A 21,155-nucleotide genomic window follows, 5' to 3' on the forward strand; every position below is an offset into this window, starting at 1 on the left:
TTCTCATGATGTCCTAATGTCCAACCGTCTATATTACTTGCCGGCTAGTGGAAAAAGGCGTGCCATTGGAATAGTTGTGGAACTTGATCTTGAGGATGTCGTGGACGTTGTCGGGGTTGGAGGTGATGTTATAAAAAACGTGGAAGTTGATGTTTTTGGTGGGTGAATATCAGTCACAAAAATTTAGGAAGTGTGTGGTTTATGACATGTTGAGATAGGTACGAATAAATGAGTGAGAGATCATTTTATCCATTGTTAGAGTTGTTAGGGATTATTTTGTCCCATGTTATAATTTTCAGGGACTATTTTATCTTCCGTTAGTGTTGACGGAACCAAAGACCTAAATGACTAACAGAATTAATTGTTAAAACCAATCGAGTAATTAATTTTAGTTAAAGACTAAAATATCTTGTTTAAAATTTTTTAAAGACCAAAATAGATATATATTTTTTTATTTTATTTAACCATTCATTTTTCTTAGTACTACTTTATTCAATATCTTCCGTGGCAGTTGTACGAGATATTTCTTTTACGCCTTCCAACCAATAATCCATCGACACGTGCCTTGTACTTTCATCTCCTTCCTCCTTCATTTCACCGTACTAAAAGCACGCGCCACTGTAACGCGTGGGAGCAAGGGAGAAAAATGGCCAGGTGCCGGAGGACGTGTGCGCCATGCCAAGCAACTCGGCTCTTTAATTGATCAACCGTCCGATGCAAAACTAATCCAAGGGTGTCTATGGCTCGATCATCGTTATTACGAAATCTCAGCCGGGCACTACTACTGCGCAGTGTGGACAGTAGTAGTAGCTTCGGATAGAGTGTGAAAGCGAAAGACAAAACATTTATTCCTTTTTAATTAAGTACCAAAAGGGAAAGATGAGTTTTATTTAATAATTATAAAAATAATTTTGAATAAAAAAAAAAGAGGGAGAAAAGATAGGGAAGCGAAGTTGTGGTTCGAGAAGAAGACAAGGGAGATGAGAAGAGAGAAAAAAGTGATCGGAAAGCGGAAAGAAAGGCTGAAACAGAGGGAGGGAGAGAGAGAGAGAGAGAGAGTGAGTGTTTGGATGTTTTTATTTGATTTGAGGTTGGACACTTCGCATAGCACTCTTTTCGGCGTCAACGATTCCGAGAGTTTCGCCGCCGCATGTGCAGGGATTCCGGTGAGTGACGCGTCCAATTCTCCCGCATCAGCCTTTGCGCTCAGCACCCACACCCACTGATTTCTCGCTTCACTTTCTTTACATCACATCACATGACACAACACCACCATCTTCATCTTCATCAACACAATAACAAGAGCAACAACAACAGCAAGGGACGACAACGACCCAATCTCATCACCATGGACATTGACAACAACAAAACTAGAGATTCTAGAAGACCACTACCTTTCACCGCTAATGCCTTCCCTAAACGCCGTCACTCTACTATTCCCTTCCGTCGCTCTTCTCGTACGTTCTTATTTCTATTTTCTCTTTGTTCATTTCTCTGCGTCTTTTGTATTTATTAATTTTGAATCTGATTAACGTGGCAGAGGAGGGAGAGGTGCAGCTGGTGCAGGAGACGGAGACGGAGACGGTGAGGTTGAAGGGAAAGGGGGAAAGGGATCGGGAAAGGGAACCGTCCAAGAGAAGGAGAGGCTCTTACGAAGAAGCTGAGAGTGTTACCAATGAACACCAAGACGGTGACGTTTTTGACGCCGGTGTTTCGCGGGAGCTTTCCTCAAATACGGCCTCGTCCTCTGCACCGGATTCAAATCATCGTCGGACGTTCAGCTCAACCCCACTGCCTCTTGTTCCTCCTCGTCCTCCCTCCATCAGTCGCGAAATCATCGGTGTTACGGTTCCCCGCAAGGCTCGCTCAGGTCAAAGCACGCTTTCATCTAAAATCAGAGTCCACTCTTTTTTGAATGCTTTTTCTAGTTTTTATCATTCTCTTATTTTTTTGGCGGGCTTGTGCAGCTGGTGCAAAAAGGACGCATGCGAGTCGGGCTTTTGGAACATCGGAGGAGCAGAGTTCACGGAGTGCTGTAGCGGCATCATCACCTTCCTTTTCCACTGTTTCTCTGAAGAAGATGGTAATTGTTCTGTGTTCTTTCTTTGCTCTTGAAAAACTCGCTCTTATTTATTTTTTTTCCGGGACTGAGTTTTCTGGTTTGTGTTGTTGTTGTTGTAGAAATTGATAGGATCGAAGACTCGGCTTTCGGAGGAGTTGAAATTGTGTTCGTCAACTGACGAAGACATCGATATTGAAATAGCTGAGCTTCTCTTCGATTTGAAGACCTCCAATAGCAGCCATTATTCTTCTTCGCAGAAGCTGGAATCGAGTACTAGTCCATCGACTCTTCCTTCTGATGATGCTGGTGGGTTTAATTATAGGATCGGCTCCTCGAGTTTCTCTCTCTTTCATCATAATTATTTGATTTTTGACCCTTTTATTTTTCTTTCTACCTTTTCATTTTCTGTATAAGACAACAAGAAAGTGGAAGATCACAGTTCTTCGGCTCTAGCTACCCAATTTGTAAAAGTGGAGAAGCCTTCTGATGATGCTGACAATGGTCCTGGTCATGAAATTGGATCATCAGAGGCTGTAAAATCGGAAAATGATTTGAATTCAGGTGCTGGATGTGACATTTTACCAGATGGAAGATCAGAGTTCTTCATAAGTGAAACTCCTTCCAAATTGGATGTTAACAAACATGAGGATTCTGCTTCCATTAGAGAGTAAGCATTAACAAAAAAGGAAAAAAACTATATATATATATTGGATTTCTTTGGGATTCCTAATTAGTGACCCCATTTGGTTGGTTGTTGAATTTGCTAGTGTGCCTGCTATTCCCGAGGACAAGGGCCAACGAATGGACAAGTTTGAGATTGATCTTATGGTAGGATCCCTTCTTTGTTTGCATGGCAAATACATTTCCCCTTTAGTTTTTGCTGTCAAGTATATTAAAGAAGAAGTGTGGCTTTGTGAACAGGCTCCTCCTCCTATGATGACATCCCCAGAAAGGGATAATTTTTTAATGTGTGAAGATAGTGTCAAGCTTAAAGATAATGCAGAAAGACTCGCTAAGAAAGAGAAAATGAAGGAAGAAGACAAAGACGTGGCGATGGATGAGTTAAAACTTGATTTGAAGCCAGGCAAACATATCGAGGAGCAGGTTAGAAATATGGAGCAACCCATTAAATTCACAAACCTCAAAGTGGAGAAAACTGGTAACTTGGCACATTTATTTATTTATTTATTTATTTATTATTATTATTGTATATAGTACCATATGACTTGTTCAGAATTAATGTTTCTTATATTTCTTATTTCCTTCTTCAGGTGAATCTAGTTCTGTGTCTTTGTCGATAGCGGTATCAGAAGGGCCAGGCAATCTCCTGGCTGTCAGGTATTACATCCTTTAATTCCCTTGGATTCTGCTTTCATTCTGCTGCCAATCTAATTTTACTATGTCATTGGTGGTGTGAATTTTGTGAGTTGACTTTTCTAAGATCAGTAACTGTTGATCAGCAGATACATGGCACCCATGCAGAATGTAGTGAAGACCGAAAAAACCACAGTTTCCGCAATGGCCCCACAAGAGGTACTATAATTTTGAGCTAAATCAGTTCTTGTTGTACCTGTTTGAGTCTTTTCCTTATTCTCATGGATTTATTCATGCAGCATATGAGTTTTGTTCTCTCTGAACCTCGAGCAAAGAGATGTGCAACCCATCATTACATTGCTCGCAATGTCTTCTTCCACCAACAACGTACAAAGATGAACCCCCTTTTGCCATCAGCTGTTGCCTCTGGTCCTCCTCCGTGCAACACAAAGCACAGTGATATCAATTGTATGCGCTCTGCAGGGAGTATGCTTGTTGGGAAGAAGTCTCAAAAACACGCAAGTTTAAACCAAAGTGTTGCACAAGAGAAGGGATGCGCTGCTACTAACGATTATAGTCTTGCTTCAGTTAGAAATTCTGCTCTTGCCAACTCAATAGATTCAACACAAATGAAGCAGCTTGTGCTTCAGCAAGGTTCACAAGCAGGGTCAACTGGTAATCTAGTGGTATGATCTTGTCTTATTCTTTTGTAAAGTTCAAGAATAGGATGTCATGTTGTTTATTTAATTGATTGCTTTGGTTGATATCATTTTGGAAATTAACGTGCTTTGATTTTGGATGTAGCATGGTCCTGCTTTCCTATTTCCTACTGGCCAGCATCAAGCATCAATGACAAACACCGCTATTCAGGCCGCAGGAGTCAACTCCACCAGCAGTGCTGCCTTATCTAATAAATCCCATAGTTCACCCGTGGGAGCTCTTGGTACCTCCTCTACATTGGCAGGAGTTGCTGCTGCAACGGGCTTTAGCTCCCCAAATTTGACAGCCAATGACACTCCTTATATGACAATACTTCCGAATGGTGGGTATCCATTCCCCTTCTCAACTCCTCTTGGAGCATCTGCTGCCATCAAGGGTGCAAGCCCTGCACAACCAACACCTATACTGAATGGGCCTTTGTACACTTCTCAGATGTTCCATCCTCTTCAACATCCTCACTCCCAGTCATTGATTCAACCGAGTTATCTCAATGCAAGCACTTCAAATGGTTCATCTTCTCATAAGCAATCACAGGGGACACAAATCAATGATAATAGTGTTTTAACCACTACACCTATGCAACTACAGCTGTTACAAAAGCAGCACGCTTTGCTGTCTAATCCTCACAAGCATGATGAGATTGGGATGACTGGAGAGAACAGTCCATTTATTGGTGGAACATCTTACTCCCAAAAGAATGTGTTTGGGCAGAACTTCACCATTCCGGTTCAGCCAGTAAACTTTTCTTTCAGGCCATCTGGGACATCAGATAATATTGTTGGTGGTAACGGTGGAAATTTAAGTGACAAGAAGCAACTGCCACAGGCTCCAAAAGGTGGAGATGATCGAATGCCAGCTCAACCTTTTGCCTTATCATTTGCAGCATTCAATGGCTCTAGTGTTCCTTCAAATCTGAACTTCTCTTCTCTGGCACAGAACCCAATGATATTTCAGAACCTCCCTGACATTGCATCATGGCAAGGATATCAAGCTGCAAGTGCATCTCACACTATGCAGCAAAACATTTATTCAGTTACTGAAGGGAAGTATGGAGGTAAGTCATCCCACCAAGATGATGAAAAGAAAGCCTCAACTTCTGGTAAGCCATCAACCAATGTGCCAACGACCCTTGTTTTCGATAATTCATCAAAGAATCTCAACTTTATGTCACCTCCTATGAATGTAAACTGGCCCAGCCATTCCATGACTTCGACTTCAACAACCTCGAGTTCGCCACTTTCTAGTATTGCTTCAAATTCTCAACATCCACTACAGCTGTTTCATCTCCAGCAGCAACATGGTATGTTGCAGCAGCTACCTGCCATGCCTACTCAATATAAAGCATCATCAACTAATTCTACCATTGCTACAAAACATGTGAACAGTCCCACAGTTTTCTCGCAAACTCTTAATCAATGCAAAATATCTAACCAAGCTTCTCAGTCAAAGAACACATCTATTGTAACATCTGCTACCCCATCACTGAATGGTTTTTCTTATGAGCAAGAAAGAGTTTTACAAGGTCACAGCCAAATATCTTTCGTGGGAAATTACATGCCAGCCCTGCCACCCCAACAAGGGCAACAACTTCTGAGTAACACCCAGCCTTTTAGCACAAATACAATAGTTGCAGGAACTCCACCTAATGGTGGTGGCAACATGAAGACAAATTCCCAAGGAAGCAAACCTGTTCCATCATTATCAATAAACACTTCACAGAAGCACCAAACTGAGAATTCCTCTGCCGGGAGCGGCCAGAAATCTTCCCCAGTTTGTGGGAGGAATGTGCCATCAATATTAAGTTCATTCCCCAGCCACCTGTCTGAGCTGAAGTATTAGAATTCACATGGCTTATTTTATTTCAACAAATCGGAAGAATCTCATGTTGGAAAAGGTGGAACCACTTGCTTTATATTTGTGGTGAATTGTGATAATCAAAGGAAGTTACAATCAATTTGGGCCTAACAATTTTGAAATCGGAAGTAGGGGATTAGGAACTGCATTCTTGTTGCCTTCTATAAGGCTATTATTTGCAAGTTCACCATGAGCCCTAATTATGTAACACAACAACACATTATATGCAACAATTGTAGTGTGTAGATATATATATATATATCTCTTTTTTTACTTTAATTCTATAGCAAGAAATGTAATTAGAATTTTTTCCCCTTGTCAATTTTAGTTGAAAAATCTATCGTTCATTCAACTTCTGTTCACTTTTTAATGAGTTATGTTACATGTATACCAAAATTAGCTACTAAAGTAAGCCACTAATATAAAATATATGTTAAAATATAAATATACTTTAAAAATAAATTAAACTACATATATATTTATACATAAATACATAGCTAATTTTAATAGTCAATTGGACTGCGAAGTTTAAAAAGGAAGTTTAGAAAGGGTGAACGTGGACTGCAAAGTTTAAAAAGTGTCTAAGAAGATAATTATTTTTGTCAATCATGCTGTGTATACATTAAATTTATTGAAAATAAACTAAATTATACATATATTTATACACAAATATAAATACATATATTTTTACTAATATAGTGTTATGTGATTGAATACATGTGTGTAAAATAGTTTTACATTATATCAAAATTAAATTCTTAAATATATTTGTTAAAATATAAAACGATTTTTCCTTTTTATGTAGAGAAATTAATTTATTATATATTTAATATCATTAAAAACTTTAAATTTTATATTTTTATATTTTTAAAAGTATCATACTTGTTAGTAAATTAAGATCAATGTAAAAAAAAAAATTGAATATTTATTGGTAGATGATGTATTTTACTTTTATTACGTAAGATTTCATATTTACGAGAATTACAAGCTATTAAATTGGTCAAATGCTTTAATGAATATAATGCTTACAAATTACTGTAAAAAAAATATAATTAAATTAAGAGTATGTAATTATTTTTTTATTTGAATATGTAAGTAATTTGGCTAAATTTGTTCATAATAATATATGTTAACATTGTAATCCATTATTAAAAGTATAGAAGTTAAATTCTGGAGTATATTTTGTACTGTTAATGTACTTTCAATTTATATATTTTAAAAAGATCGAACGTTTGATTTCTATATTTTAAATCAAACAGTACTACATCTGATATTAACATTTTAACTATTTATAAATTTTAAAAGTAATATTGTCAATCTAATATAAAAATAAAAAATTAAATATTTTATGTTAAAACTATCTTTTACTTTGATTTTCGTAGATTGGGTAAAGAAGCGGTTAGCGAATCCGGGCTATCTATAGTAAAATTTCTTCACCTACTCCTGTAGTTAATAAGTTTATCATTCAACTTGACTGAATTTAACATTTTCCAAGATGATAATCTCCCTTTTTCTGCTAACCCATTATGATAATAACTCTACCTTGGAAAATCCGACACACTTCTATTTTCAGAGGTCTACTGATTTTAATAATTTACAAATTTAGTTAATTTACATTTCACCAATGTATCTTAATAGGTAAAAAAAAATGTATTTTAATATACAATAATAAAATATTTTAATTTTTATCTTTGATAATATATAAAATATTATATTTTTAAATATATTCTTAAAATATATATTAATAATTGAATATAATAACACTTTTTTTTATAAGAAGTTTAGATAATATTTCTCTTCCTTTTATTTCTATAACATATATTCTCCTAGAAGTAAGTAATATATACTTTGATTAAAATATTTTTAATAATTATAATTAAATAAATAATTTAGTAATAATTATTTGGTTGATTTAAAAATATAAAATATTTTTATTATTTTACTAAATTTTTATTTTTAATATTTAACTTGTTACATAAATATTTAAATTAAAACTACGTATATGTTTTATGATTATTGATAAAATATTAAGAATAAATAAAATTTATTACATTAAAAATAAATATATATTTATATTATTATTAATATTATTCTTATTACTATTATATATAATTACAATGATTATTGAAAAATATTTTAAATAAAATAAATAAAATATATGTTATTTAAATTTTAAAAAAAGAGGAGAATTGAATAAAAAAATTACGGTAAATTTAATTATTTTATTAATTTTTATAATTTTATTAAATATTTAATTTAATTTTTGTAATTTAAAAATTTATAATTGTGTTGTTATATTAAAAAATATATATAATTAAATCCTTATTATTTATTATTTTTCATAAGATAAATAACAATCTTAAAAAGAGTATAAAATGATTTTTATCAAATATAAAATTTCAGTTACAAACTTTAAATTATAAAAATTTAATTAAGAATCAAGTGAAATTATAAGAACTAATATAATAATTAAAATTTTTAATATCACATCCTAATTTTTGAAGCTTTTTAAATTAGAATGCCGATTGAAGAGAGAAAAAAATCTATATAAAGAGGATTAGGATTTAATTACCTTATTCTTGCAAGTTGTAAGGTGCAAGTTGCAAGTATAGTTAACTTCTCAATTCTCAAAGGTCACTTCTTTATGCGAATATCAATTTCTTCCCCGTCCTTCAATAGTTGTGTAAGCAAAACTTTCATCCGTCTCTTCTTACTTTTACTTTTCTCTTTGTCTTTCAGTTTGTGTTCTAATAGCACTTAACTAAGTACTCTCATTCTCCTTCTCACCTCATTGTATATTCATCACTGTACTCGATTACCATAGTCGCTAAATATCTGTAAAAACTGGAATAAAAAGAAATAACTGATACTATTTAAGCTAATAAACTACAAATTAAATAATAAAATGAAACATTTATATTTGTATATTTAATTTAAATTATACATATAGATGAGTGACTTTTTATGCAATATAAATTTAATCCATATATTCATTGAATCATGTCATATTATCATTATAAGTAAATTTTTTAAATTACATAAAATTCAGATTAATATGTATAGTATAATTTTATTTTTTTATATTTTTAAATTTATAATATGTATACAAATTATAATTCGATGACATATCAAATTAATTTTAAGTTACTTAACTTTCTTAGATTGATTTATAAAATGAGATATTAGAATTCAATTATTGGATCAATAAAATTCTTTATGCATAAAAAGCTAACATTATAAACATAAAATTGGCTATAAGTCATATGTATAGTCCTTTTGCATAAATATTTCTTCCATAAATTCTGGTGTTCAATTTTACAATAATAAAATTTTTAATTAATGATAGATCATACTTCCTTCATTAAGTGTCGTTTACTAGTGTATAAATATTGAGATCATTGTTAAGTTTTATTAAAAATATAAGCCATTAAGAGAGAGACCAAAGCATTTTTAATACTATTTTTCTATTAAATTTTTATTTTTTTTTCTATTTAATAGTGGAAGTATAATAGATAAAAATTAATTAATAATTTTTTAAAATAAAAAGATACTTTATTTACAATAAAAATAGAAAAAATTATATATTTTTTAATTATTTGTTTATATATTCTTAATGTACAAAATTCTTTTTGAAAGACATTAATGGGCGATGTTCATTCTTTATCAGTATGTATACTTATCTCTAGAATAAACCAACTTGCATCGTGGTTCATAATGTTTAGTGACTTAAACAGTTGTGTCACACAAAATAATCATAGTTACTACATGTATTTTTAGGATATATATTAATCTTACTAATAACAAAGTTAGTGCAAAAACATGTGTTAAATTTAAATTTTTAACACATCTATTAAAATATATTTTCAAAATTTTTATTAACGTTAATTTTAGCATACTTCTTAAACTACATATTAATTGAATTTTTGAAATATCTGTGTAAAAATTTTTGTTGTACTTTTAATTATGAAATAAAAAAAACACTTGCATGTCAGTAATTTTTAATACTTTTTATTAGTATAAATTCTAAATTGTCTTGATATTTATATGCAAATTTTTTTAATATAAATTATATAATTTTTATGAATTTTTTTTATAAATATGAGAATAAATTATTTAACAATATGTTAGTAAAAAATGATAATATTTATTGATTATATATAATTGTTACCATGTAATATCAAATCAAAAAAATTAAAATATGAATATTCATCAGAAATAAGCGCGATAAATGATGATAAAAAAAACATTTTAGGTCATCAAAGGCATTTATTGATATGTTGGTGGGTCATAATAAAATTTAATTTCTTTGAAAAGTTGTTACATGGATAATATGTACACATTAAATCCAATTGTAATTTACAAAAAACACAATTTACAATAATAGATTATCAACGAACATAATTTTGGAAAGATATGGTTTGAAATGGTACATAATCTTCTGTCACACTTTTTCCAGGACCAATAGAAGTACAATAGACCATAGAACATAGAGGCAGCTAGAATCAGCAGCCACCAGTGCATGATGACTTCTCAATTTCTCTCCCATCTAGATCATAAGGTTCTTTATTCTGACCTTACTGCACCTTCACACAAATCTAAATTTGGATTCAAGTTCCTCTCTCAAGGTCCTCCTGCCAAGTTTTGGGGTATGCTTGTTTATATATGACTTTTTGTTCTTTTGTTTAATATATATATTATACATAAAGAACGTGCATAATCTATTGTTTGTAAATTAGAAATTTCTACAACATAAAGTTCTGTGTATTGTGTAATATGGAAATATCTCATTCTAGATAATTTTTTAAAAAAATTTAAAAGCTTCTATATGCATAAAGCAGTAAGTCTATAAGTTATTATATATTATATAATTTTATTTTGGACTACAAAAAATTAGCTTATTCTAATAATTAAATTGTTAAATATACTTAATGTAAAATTTAATATAGGTAAAAAATTTAAATAGATAAACCCTAATATAAATACTCAAATTAGTGTATATAGGTGTTTTTGTATTCACCAATCCCACCTTTTTTTAGCAAATTAATTACTTAGTATGTCTAATAATACGTACATGTTCTCACCAAATCATCATTGAAGGAAAAAATGCAAAGAAAAGTGGTGAATTTCGTCCAATATCTGCAGCAACACATCAAGTTCTTGGATTCAAGGTAGGTGGACTAATTTTTTTGTTAGTTTATCATAATATTAATATTAAGGGACTATATATACAAGGGCTGTTGTTAAACATTGCTTTTTCTCTTCAGTTCATCCGTTAAGTTTGTACGAATTATTATTAAAAAGTATCCATGTGTTTCACATATTATGAGTACATTATTGGGGACATATTAACGGTGAAGTGTCTCAGGAGAGTGTGCCCTACTTCAAATGGCTACAAACTGTGAAGGACGATGTTGAACCAAATGAGGAACATGTTCTTCATCAGGTACATGTACATACATGCCCTTTCAATTTTAGTACTATAATTAACTTTAGTAGAAGTTTAGGTGATTGTCACTTTTTTTTTTATTTTCTTTCAAATCAACACTAATCAACTTTCTTCTTTTTTAGACTAGGGTTGTTTGTCTCTCATTATTATTGTGTCTTTACAACTATATCACATGTTGCATTAATTAATAAGAAGAAAAATTTTATTTTCTACAAATTATATGGTGCTTATATCTATGCTAGGTTTCAACTGCTTTAATTAATTTTGTATTTATTTATATATTAAAATTTGAAAGAAAATATTATTCTTATTATTCCTAAATTGATAATGCAATCTTATTTGAAAGCTTTTGCACGTGAAAATTATTACTAATGCAATTGTCAAACGTAATGTTAGTTACTACGTTTAATCCATAAGAAGAGTTTTATTAGGTTTGTGATGAAGTGATGATAATTATATTGTATAAGGTGGTGGTGACAAACGAGATAAGAAAGAAGATAAATGCGGTGAAAAGGATGTTAGGGTCAATGGAAGATGGAGAAATAAGCATATCAGCTTATGACACAGCATGGGTTGGTCTGGTGAGAGATGTTAATGGCGGAGGAGGGCCTGAGTTCCCATCTTGTCTTGAATGGATAGCCAGTAATCAGCTATCTGATGGTTCTTGGGGTGATGCTCAACTTTTCAATGCCCATGATCGCATTCTTAACACCTTGGCTTGTGTTATTGCATTAAGAGCTTGGAATTTGCACCCCCAAAAGTCTGACATGGGTAATTGGTTTATCTATCAATGTCACCTCATCTGTCCTCTTTATTTATTTATTTATTTTTGGTTTTTTACGCTTTCTTGTTAATAATTTTATTTAAAAATTTGTTATTAATCTCTTAGTAATAAACACCATTTTAATATTTGTATTTTCTTAACAATTAAGCATCTGTTTTTTTTATTTTATTAATAAAAAATAATTTAAATACACAATTAATTAATAATTATATATACTTTTATATAAATATACAAATATTTTATATAGAAATAAAATTTTTTCATCTATTATTATGTATATTTGTATGAATAAACACTCACTCACTTAATCTTCAACAAATTTAAAATTCAATACTTTTCAATAAATTTGTATTTTTTAAAAGTTAATTATTCGTATCAAATAAATTTGTTTTTCTATTATTTTAAAGAAATATAATAGCTTATAATGATATTTTTTTTGAGTTAATTGTCTTATGATAAAACTTTTTAAAAATATGTATATTCTAAAACTTGATTGAAAGTGACATAAGGTTTAATCTATCCAACTGAAATAATTTTTAATGACTTTAAAAAATATTAAAAACTAAAACGGCTTATTTGAAATTTGTTTGGGAGCAATCTTTATAAAGTTTTTTTCTACCAACAATGAGATACACCGTATATAGATATATATTGAAGAACGACATTTTATTTTTTAAATCACAGGGTTGAAGTTTGTTAAGGAAAATCTAAGCAAGCTTGAGGATGAGAATGTTGAACATATGCCAATCGGGTTTGAAGTAGCTTTCCCTTCTCTTCTCGACTTGGCTCGAAGTATGAATATTGAAGTGCCACATGATTCTCCTATCTTGAAACAAATCTTTGCCATGAGAGACCTAAAGCTCACAAAGTACATATTATTTTTACTGTATATACTTTATTCTATTATATATTAATTAATCAATGTTTGTGATATAATATTAATATGATTGATGTGTTTAATTAGAATACCAATGGAGGTGCTTCATAAGGTGCCCACAACACTGCTTCATAGTTTGGAGGGAATGGCGAATTTGGATTGGAAAAGACTCTTGAAATTGCAGTCACAAGATGGTTCATTCTTGTTCTCTCCATCATCCACAGCATACGCTTTCATGCAAACCAGTGATGAAAATGCTCTCAAATATTTGGAGAAAACTGTGAAAAGGTTTAACGGGGGAGGTAGGTAATTACAACAATGCCCATATCTATATAACACTATCTGGATCATAATTAATTGTTACTAATTTTGGCAGTTCCAAACGTTTATCCCGTGGATTTATTTGAGCACATTTGGGCTGTTGATCGATTAGAACGTTTAGGTATTTCAAGATATTTTCAGACAGAAATTAAAGAATGTATGGAATATGTTTCAAGGTAAATTCGTGGGATTGTTTGTTTTAGATTTTGACTTATTTAATATATGTGGAATATTATTGTAAAATTAGTCAAATAAAAAATTTTCAGATATTGGACCGAGAAGGGTATTTGTTGGGCAAGAAATTCGGAAGTTCAAGATATTGACGATACTGCAATGGCATTTAGATTGCTAAGGTTACATGGCCACCAAGTTTCACCCGGTAAAATTAGAGATACATTTGATAATAATATATCAATGGTTTTAGAAATGATTAAATTATTAATTATTGTACTAAATTTGATAGATGCATTCAAGCATTTTGAGAAAAGTGGCGACTTCTTCTGCTTTGCTGGACAATCAAATCAAGCTATAACTGGGATATACAATCTTCATAGAGCTTCTCAAGTGTTGTTTCCTGGAGAGAAGATTCTTGAGGATGCCAAACTTTTTTCGTCCAAATTTTTAACTGAGAAACGGTTGGCTAATGAGATAGTGGATAAATGGATCATAACAAAAGATTTGCCTGGTGAGGTGGGTTATCATTTCATTACTGCTGATGATCATGTTTTATTCTTTTTCTTGTTTTAATATTTTGTTGTTAAAACTTCTTTTTCTTTTCTTATTTAATTTTGCCAGAGCGATTGTTAATTAAACCCTTTCTAATATTTTATAGGTGAGCTATGCTTTGGATGTGCCTTGGTATGCTAGCTTACCCCTGTTAGAGACAAGATTTTACATAGAACAATATGGCGGTGAAAATGATATTTGGATTGGCAAGTCACTTTACAGGTAGAATTAGTTCTTTAATCCAGACATTAATGGATCAATTAATATTATGTGTTTTGCCACACATGACATAGTCACATAACTTGTGAGAAATTAACTTTATTTTGTTACTCTTTGATTTTAGTGTATGTGTATTTAACTCTTATTTTTCGCTCTTAAATGAATTGCTCTTTTGACAGGATGCCCTACGTGAATAATAATATTTATCTAGAGCTTGCTAAATTAGATTACAACAACTGCCAAGATATGCTCTCTGCAGAATGGGAGAAAATCCAAAGGTGAGGGCTTCAATTATGTAATATTGCAACACTTTTTTTTACAAAGATAACAAAAAACTGAACTCCCAATTTTGGCAATGGAAATTATTAGGTGGTACTTGGAAACAGGATTAGAGGAATTTGGAGTGAGCAAAGAAAGTGTTCTGCAAAGTTATTTTGTGGCGGCAGCCAGCATGTTCGAGCCTGAGAAGTCCCTAGAGCGACTCGCATGGGCTAAAACCACGACTTTGATCGAGACATTGAAGTCCTATACAGGGGATGAAGAAGCAAGGAGGGTTTTTTTAGAACAATTCAATAACAGCATTAACAGACAAGACTTTCCAAAGAAGTAAGGGTTTATCTAACTTCTGCCCTAAATGCACATATTAAGTTTACAAATTAAAGAAGTTTGTATTGTAAATATAAAAAATTTAAATTTCTAATGCATTTATATTATATTCATTAAATGAAAACATTTAAATTTTTTCACGGTAAGGTTGTCATGTGCCCTATGTTAACTAAACCCAAAAAGTAAATAGATTATTAGGTATCATACTTAGCTTGAGAAAATTGAGTCTGTAGTAAATATGATATACATGAGAGATTCAAGTTGTGACACATTCAATCTTACCTTGCATGCGAATGTACTACTGCAGGTGGCTAGATAAGAGCAACGAAACAGAAAAACTTGTTTGCATTTTGCTGATAACTATTGAGTATCTTGGATTGGAGTTTTTTCGAACTCGTGGGCAGGAAATTTCTCATTATTTGAATCAAATTGTGAGTATTCTTTTCTAGTGACACCATAAAATGTATCTTATGAAATGTGCATCGAATGGTAATGTGCAAGAATGTGAACATTTCTTCTGAATTGGTCAGTGGCAAAGTTGGTTGTTTAGTTGGCAAAAAGAAGGAAGCAGCTCCACAAGGGAAGCGGAGCTGATTTTGAAAACCATACATATAATGAGTGGCTGTTGGTCACAAGAGCTACAGCTAAATCTTCAGTATCAGAAATTGCTGCAAGTCACTAACAAAGTTTGCCATAAACTCAGAGATTACCAAAGTAGTAAGGTCAGTTGTAACAATAATAATATAATTAAGAAGTTTCTAATATTATGCCAACGACCAAGATTCTGTTGTTAAAATTTTACAATTCTTAAATTTGTTAGGAGGCAAATGTGAATGACAGCTGCAACATGAGTGGAACCAGAGTCACTACACCACAAATAGAATCAGAAATGCAAGAGCTTTCGCAAACAGTGCTCCAAAATTCCCCAGATGGCATTCAGAATCAACCCCGTGTTAAGAATTCATTTCTTATGGTGGCTAAGAGTTTCTACTATGCTGCCTATTTTGACTATCAGACAATTATATCACACATTGACAAAGTTCTATTTCAAAAAGTGATGTAATTTTCGTTTATCGGATTTGGGATATAAACCTTGAAACTTCTAAGATGTCACCCGTGTTTCCTTTTTTTCTCAGCAAATCATCATTTATGCAATAAAATAAATCATCAAAGGCATGGACACTTTGATAAGATAGTATGAAATTTCTTAGTTGTTCTGAAGCTCTTGGCACTCAGCCAGAGAGATATGTAACATATTGTAGTGTACTTGACCTCTATGATGAGATATTAAATAAACCATTCCTTTTACAATCAAGAAGTGACCCAAGCGATAAACATCATCAATAAGGTTGATTTTACAAGTAATAAAATAAATTAAACCATGCATTAAGGTAACTCTTAACTAAATAGTGTCTACTTCTGGAGGTAAGACGCCAAGTTGAGCTCGATGTCTTCTTTGGCCTGTTTATCAAACGGTTCCTCACCCAGATATAAATCTAAGATTGACTTACACAGGAGTTTACTCTGGATGCTTCCCACTTCCTGTCCATCAACTACAACAAATAAAGATAATGTCAAAGCCTCAAATGTATAACTAAAATACAAATCATATGATGAATGGCACATTCATCGAACAAGGTGCTTACAGAACATGCACTGGAAAAACAGAAGCACCTACCTCCACTTTGAAAAGTTCTTAAAAGAAACCTCTAAACAAAGACAAACCTCAACCATTATCTGTTATATTTATACTTGCCATTTTCTGTTGATAGTAAGAAATATGCTTTATAGGTTTGATGGAGAGCTTCTACATGATCAAATTGTCAACCTCAGAATATAAAATATGATGTATTATTATAGGGAACTCCTTAAGTTAGACTAAGCACTAATGAAAGAAAGAAGCAACCAGAAATTACAGATGCATGAGTCCTCAACTAAATCTTCCGAATTAATATTCAGAAGACCTGAATTCTCATCATACACATAGTTCATCAAGCATAAGAGATAAGTATGCACTACATTATAATTCTATGAGTTAAGAAGATGGAGATGGAGACATGCACAGGGATAAGGATATCTTACTTGATGTGCGGAGAACATAGCCCTTCTCTCTTGAGATGTTAATCACAGATCCTTTTGGTATTTTGATTTCATCTTTGAATTGTGCAGTGAACCTGCACCACAGCTTGATAGTAACTAATTATAATATGAACCAAAAATTCCCCCCACCTAGTTGGTCCGAACTGATATATAATGCTCTCAACTTTAATAAGATTTTTGAAGCATTCTAGATATATATCCACAATTCCACATGTATTCTTAGTGTTCAAGAATTTGGAAGTGAATCTAGAATTTCATGACAAGTTTAACACTAGTACACATAATGAATGATGACCACTTCTCATGATAATAGGATATGAAGAACAAGAATGCTTTACCTTTGAAGCAATTCCTTATTATCCGATCCACCAAACTTTTGCAGCCTGCTACCTACAGATTCCTCAAACGCAGACCGCACGGAACTAATGCTCAATCTTCCATACACAATTTGAAGACTAACGGTCATGGATATATCATTCTCCAATATATCTTCAGTGAATTCCTTATTTCCCTTCAATTCCAAAGCAGAAAGCTTCTCAAATTTTCCAGCAAGACATTCCTTTATGTCATTGTCATCAGCATAAACACCTGCAACAAAAAATTCCAAATCCAAGCATATATCGGTAACATTCTAGATTTGCTTTATCAACACATTCTAAATACTTAGAATTTAAAATAATAATTGAAGAGAAAAAAAACGTTGTATACCGAATGCGTAGACGTCAATGTTCTTCAAACCGAAAACGCTCTTTCTGCGCAAGCCAATGCCGCAGAGCTTCTGAGAATCGCCGAGAACGGAAGGGAACGTTGCTCCGCTCTTGGACTCAACGACGGGGACGGACATGTCGGCGAGGCTAAGGGTACCCCACGCGGGGAGAGAAGTACGGTCCGAAGAGAAGAGGAAGTTGAGCGCGCTCTCCAAGAATTGGCGGTGAGAGGAGGAGGAGGAGGAGGAGGAAGTGAGGACGGCGAATGCTGCTGTGGCTCCGACGGCGGTAGCTCCAACTGCGGCGGCGACGGGGAAGGAGGAGAGAGGGCGGGAATAATGAGGTGGTTGGGTCTGAGAAAACGAGAAGGGGAAGCGCAGTGACGCCATTTTTTTTTTATTTTCGTTACTAAAAACTCATTCAGCGGTGAATACACGCTTCATTACAGAGAGCCAAAATTAGTTATAAAAAGGTTTAATTAATCTGTTGGTCCCTATAGTTTTACAATTTTAAATTAGGTTCTTATACCTTTTTTCTTTCAATTGGTCCTTATACGTTAATTTTTTTTTAATTTAATCCTTATTAACGTTAAATGTCAAAAAAATGTTAGTAAATTGTGAAATTACTTGTATACCTTTAAGGACCCAATTGAAAAGAAAAAAAAAAGTATAGAAACTTAATTAAAAATTTGATTAAACTATAAATATTCAATGAAAGATATTTCTATAATCCATATTCAATGATTCTACAACATTATAATACCATACAATAATCTTTAAATAATAAAAATTATTCTTAAACAAAATATATTTATATAATGAACCTTAAGTATTAGAATGATAATAATTTTGAGTATTCATACATCTCACACTAATGTAAACCTACTCATTAAAATATGCATGAGACCACTTAGAGTTTACTACTAATAAACTACAAAAAACCAAAATATTATATCCTATAAAAGTATCTTTTAGTAAAAGACATCATTAATCAACCATATGTCTTCAATTTCCAAAATTCTATCTTTATCAATAAACCATCATGATAAACATCTCAATTTTTATTTACACCTCTAAAATTATCCTGCATAATTATATAAAAAAATAATTATAGTTTGAACAAAGTGCAACAAGAAAAAGAATAATTATCTTAATCTTCTATTGGATTGAATTATATCAAGTGCAGCAAACAAATGAGCTAAAAATAGAATTGTAAAAATCAATTGTGCAAAATAGAATTATAGAAAATAAAGTTGCAGTAAACAGAAGTTCAAAAAATAAAATTGCCTGAATTATATTAGTTTAATTTAAACATAGTTGCAGTAAATAAAAGTTTAATTATTATAACCAAAAAGAACATTCCTGAGTGCTATAGATATAAGTCAGAGATATTAAACAAAAGGTAAAAACATACCTGCAGTGCACACTCATTGATTCTTGTATATCAAAAGACTCATTCCTTTGCTTTAAAGTAGGATATCCACCAAAGTATGAGCCATCGAATTCTCCAAATCTACTTATATTTTTCTCATAGATATAAGTTAAATTCTTAAGAACTGGTGAAGGTGTGGGTGATTTTGGCATAAACTCAATAGCTTCTTCCACAAGAAGGTAACATACCGGGCATGCTGCACATAAACAACCCAGAAATATACATAATTAGCCTATATCTATATTATCCCTCATCCTTTGCATCATAAATTACTGAAGTTTGAAGAACTGACACAAGCAGGGATAATGGCTGCAATTCCAAATTATTTAAACACAAATTTTTCTATAAATTCTTACAGCACACAAAAATTGTAAAATAAGACTTATGCCATGGCCCGGTACACTTTGGGTCAGAAATATTCTTAAATTAAAAGAATATTTTTAAATTCATAAATCATAACCATGATCTAGCAACACATGCAGAATTCAATAATGCAATCTATTTCTGTCCGGATCCACCAATGGCATTATTTACCGTTCACATATAGCAAATGCTTTCACAAAAATACTACCCAACCAATGTATCCACAACCATAATGCAGGGGATAATAGTGTAACTGTTAGAATTTGGTTGAATTAGTCCCACATTGCTTAGGATAGCAAATGGAGTGGGTGGCCTAGGCTATAAATACGAGGCTAAGTTCTCCATTTGTTTTTGCATCAGTCAGAAACACTTTAAACTTGTATCTGATTTTTCTTTTCCTCTGTACTCTTTGATTAGAGAGTGTTGTGAGGTGTAGTTAGATATTTGCTTTGAGAGAGTGTGGGTGTACTGGGGTGCCGGTGTTAGAGAGAAAGAAGTCTATGTGTTGTAACAATTTTCACATAGTGATATTCTCTGGTTGTCATTTGACAACGGCCGTGGTTTTTTCTCCGGTAATTGGAGTTTCCACGTTAAATTCTTGTGTTGTGATTGTGTCTATTTTATTTCTCTGTCAAAGGTGTTTTCTCAAGGGGGAATGGTGTCTTATTCCCAACAAGTGGTATCAGAGCTTCGGTTCGGTGGGATTTATTCTTAGTATGCTCTGTGGTTGCAGCCTAGTTTGACCTTCCACATCAGAAAAAAATTTTGTCCTGTAGCTTGAGGTTGATCTTTGGTTGCTGTTGTTGTTGCTGGAAGGCAGTGTGACACTGTGAGAGTGCAGTTTGGAAAGGTTTTGGCTAAGGAAAGACCTGGTATTTAAGTGTGTCCATTGTGACCCACCTCTCTTTCTTGGAGACCCTTCCTAGTGCATGGTCTACAGTTGAGTTATACTATTCCAGTATACGGTTGCAACAATGTCAGGATATTCAAGTGCTGTGAAGCTTGAAATAGAGAAATTTGATGGAAGAATCAATTTTGGCTTGTGGCAAATACAAGTCAAGGATGTGTTGATACAATTAGGTTTGCACAAGGCGTTGAAGGAGAAGATCTCTGGTATGAAAGATGATGTTCTCTAGAAGACAAGAAGAATCGTCATGGTATTACCGCACTGCCATGGATAAGGATAAGTTGTGGCAATCGGGTCCACAATTGCACACGGGCATTGGTTGGCGTTGAGATGCAAGGTGTGTGGCGGAGTTAGGTCGATGGCTGAAGAACTTCCAGGAAAAGCCAATTTGGAAGTTGCACCATGAATTTTCAGCAAGGTTTCGATCTGTACCAAGGCGAAATGCTTGGAGTGGTCTAATTCCAAGTGAGTATACTTTCATGGTGGAGTATGATAGTTCTCTGAACTATGATTGTCGGTATAGACAATGACAGCAAAGAATTGTCGGTGTTGACAATGGAAGCTGAAGATGTGTGACTATTTCAATCAAGGTGGAGATTGTTAGAATCTGGTTGAATTAGTCCTACATTGCTTAGGATAGCAAATGGAGTGGGTGGCCTAGGCTATAAATATGAGGCTAAGTTCTCCATTTGTTTTTGCACTAGTCAGAAACACTTTA

General features: G+C 32.7%; 3 protein-coding genes across 4 annotated transcripts; 2 read left to right on the plus strand and 1 right to left on the minus strand.

Moving 5' to 3' along the window:
- Positions 1-960: 960 nt before the first annotated feature.
- On the plus strand, positions 961-6,264 carry LOC130935982 (protein TIME FOR COFFEE-like). 2 transcript variants are annotated; one of them, XM_057865939.1, is made up of 11 exons: positions 961-1,457; positions 1,541-1,870; positions 1,968-2,083; positions 2,182-2,368; positions 2,477-2,729; positions 2,830-2,890; positions 2,984-3,221; positions 3,334-3,400; positions 3,523-3,595; positions 3,676-4,062; positions 4,181-6,264. In XM_057865939.1, exons 1-11 carry the CDS (start codon positions 1,259-1,261, stop codon positions 5,933-5,935), a joined length of 3,666 nt encoding a protein of 1,221 aa, XP_057721922.1. In that variant the 5' UTR covers positions 961-1,258; the 3' UTR covers positions 5,936-6,264. The 2 variants fall into 2 exon arrangements, with proteins under 2 accessions (XP_057721922.1, XP_057721923.1); XM_057865940.1 differs by having other exon boundaries at positions 3,526-3,595.
- Positions 6,265-11,875: 5,611 nt separating this feature from the next.
- On the plus strand, positions 11,876-15,992 carry LOC130933784 (ent-copalyl diphosphate synthase, chloroplastic). Its single transcript, XM_057863397.1, has 12 exons — positions 11,876-12,167; positions 12,865-13,048; positions 13,145-13,359; positions 13,434-13,554; positions 13,645-13,757; positions 13,842-14,068; positions 14,211-14,326; positions 14,503-14,601; positions 14,693-14,929; positions 15,237-15,360; positions 15,460-15,651; positions 15,750-15,992. Exons 1-12 carry the CDS (start codon positions 11,912-11,914, stop codon positions 15,990-15,992), a joined length of 2,127 nt encoding a protein of 708 aa, XP_057719380.1. The 5' UTR covers positions 11,876-11,911.
- Positions 15,993-16,075: 83 nt separating this feature from the next.
- Positions 16,076-18,159, minus strand: LOC130935644 (fatty-acid-binding protein 1). Its single transcript, XM_057865486.1, has 4 exons — positions 17,738-18,159; positions 17,368-17,617; positions 17,012-17,103; positions 16,076-16,482 (listed from the first exon to the last, which is right to left on the minus strand). The coding sequence occupies exons 1-4, from the start codon at positions 18,123-18,125 to the stop codon at positions 16,343-16,345; spliced, it is 870 nt and encodes a 289-aa protein (XP_057721469.1). The 5' UTR covers positions 18,126-18,159; the 3' UTR covers positions 16,076-16,342.
- Positions 18,160-21,155: the final 2,996 nt, after the last annotated feature.

The sequence above is a fragment of the Arachis stenosperma genome, chromosome 6 (assembly GCF_014773155.1).
Source record: "Arachis stenosperma cultivar V10309 chromosome 6, arast.V10309.gnm1.PFL2, whole genome shotgun sequence".
Lineage (NCBI taxonomy): Eukaryota > Viridiplantae > Streptophyta > Magnoliopsida > Fabales > Fabaceae > Arachis > Arachis stenosperma.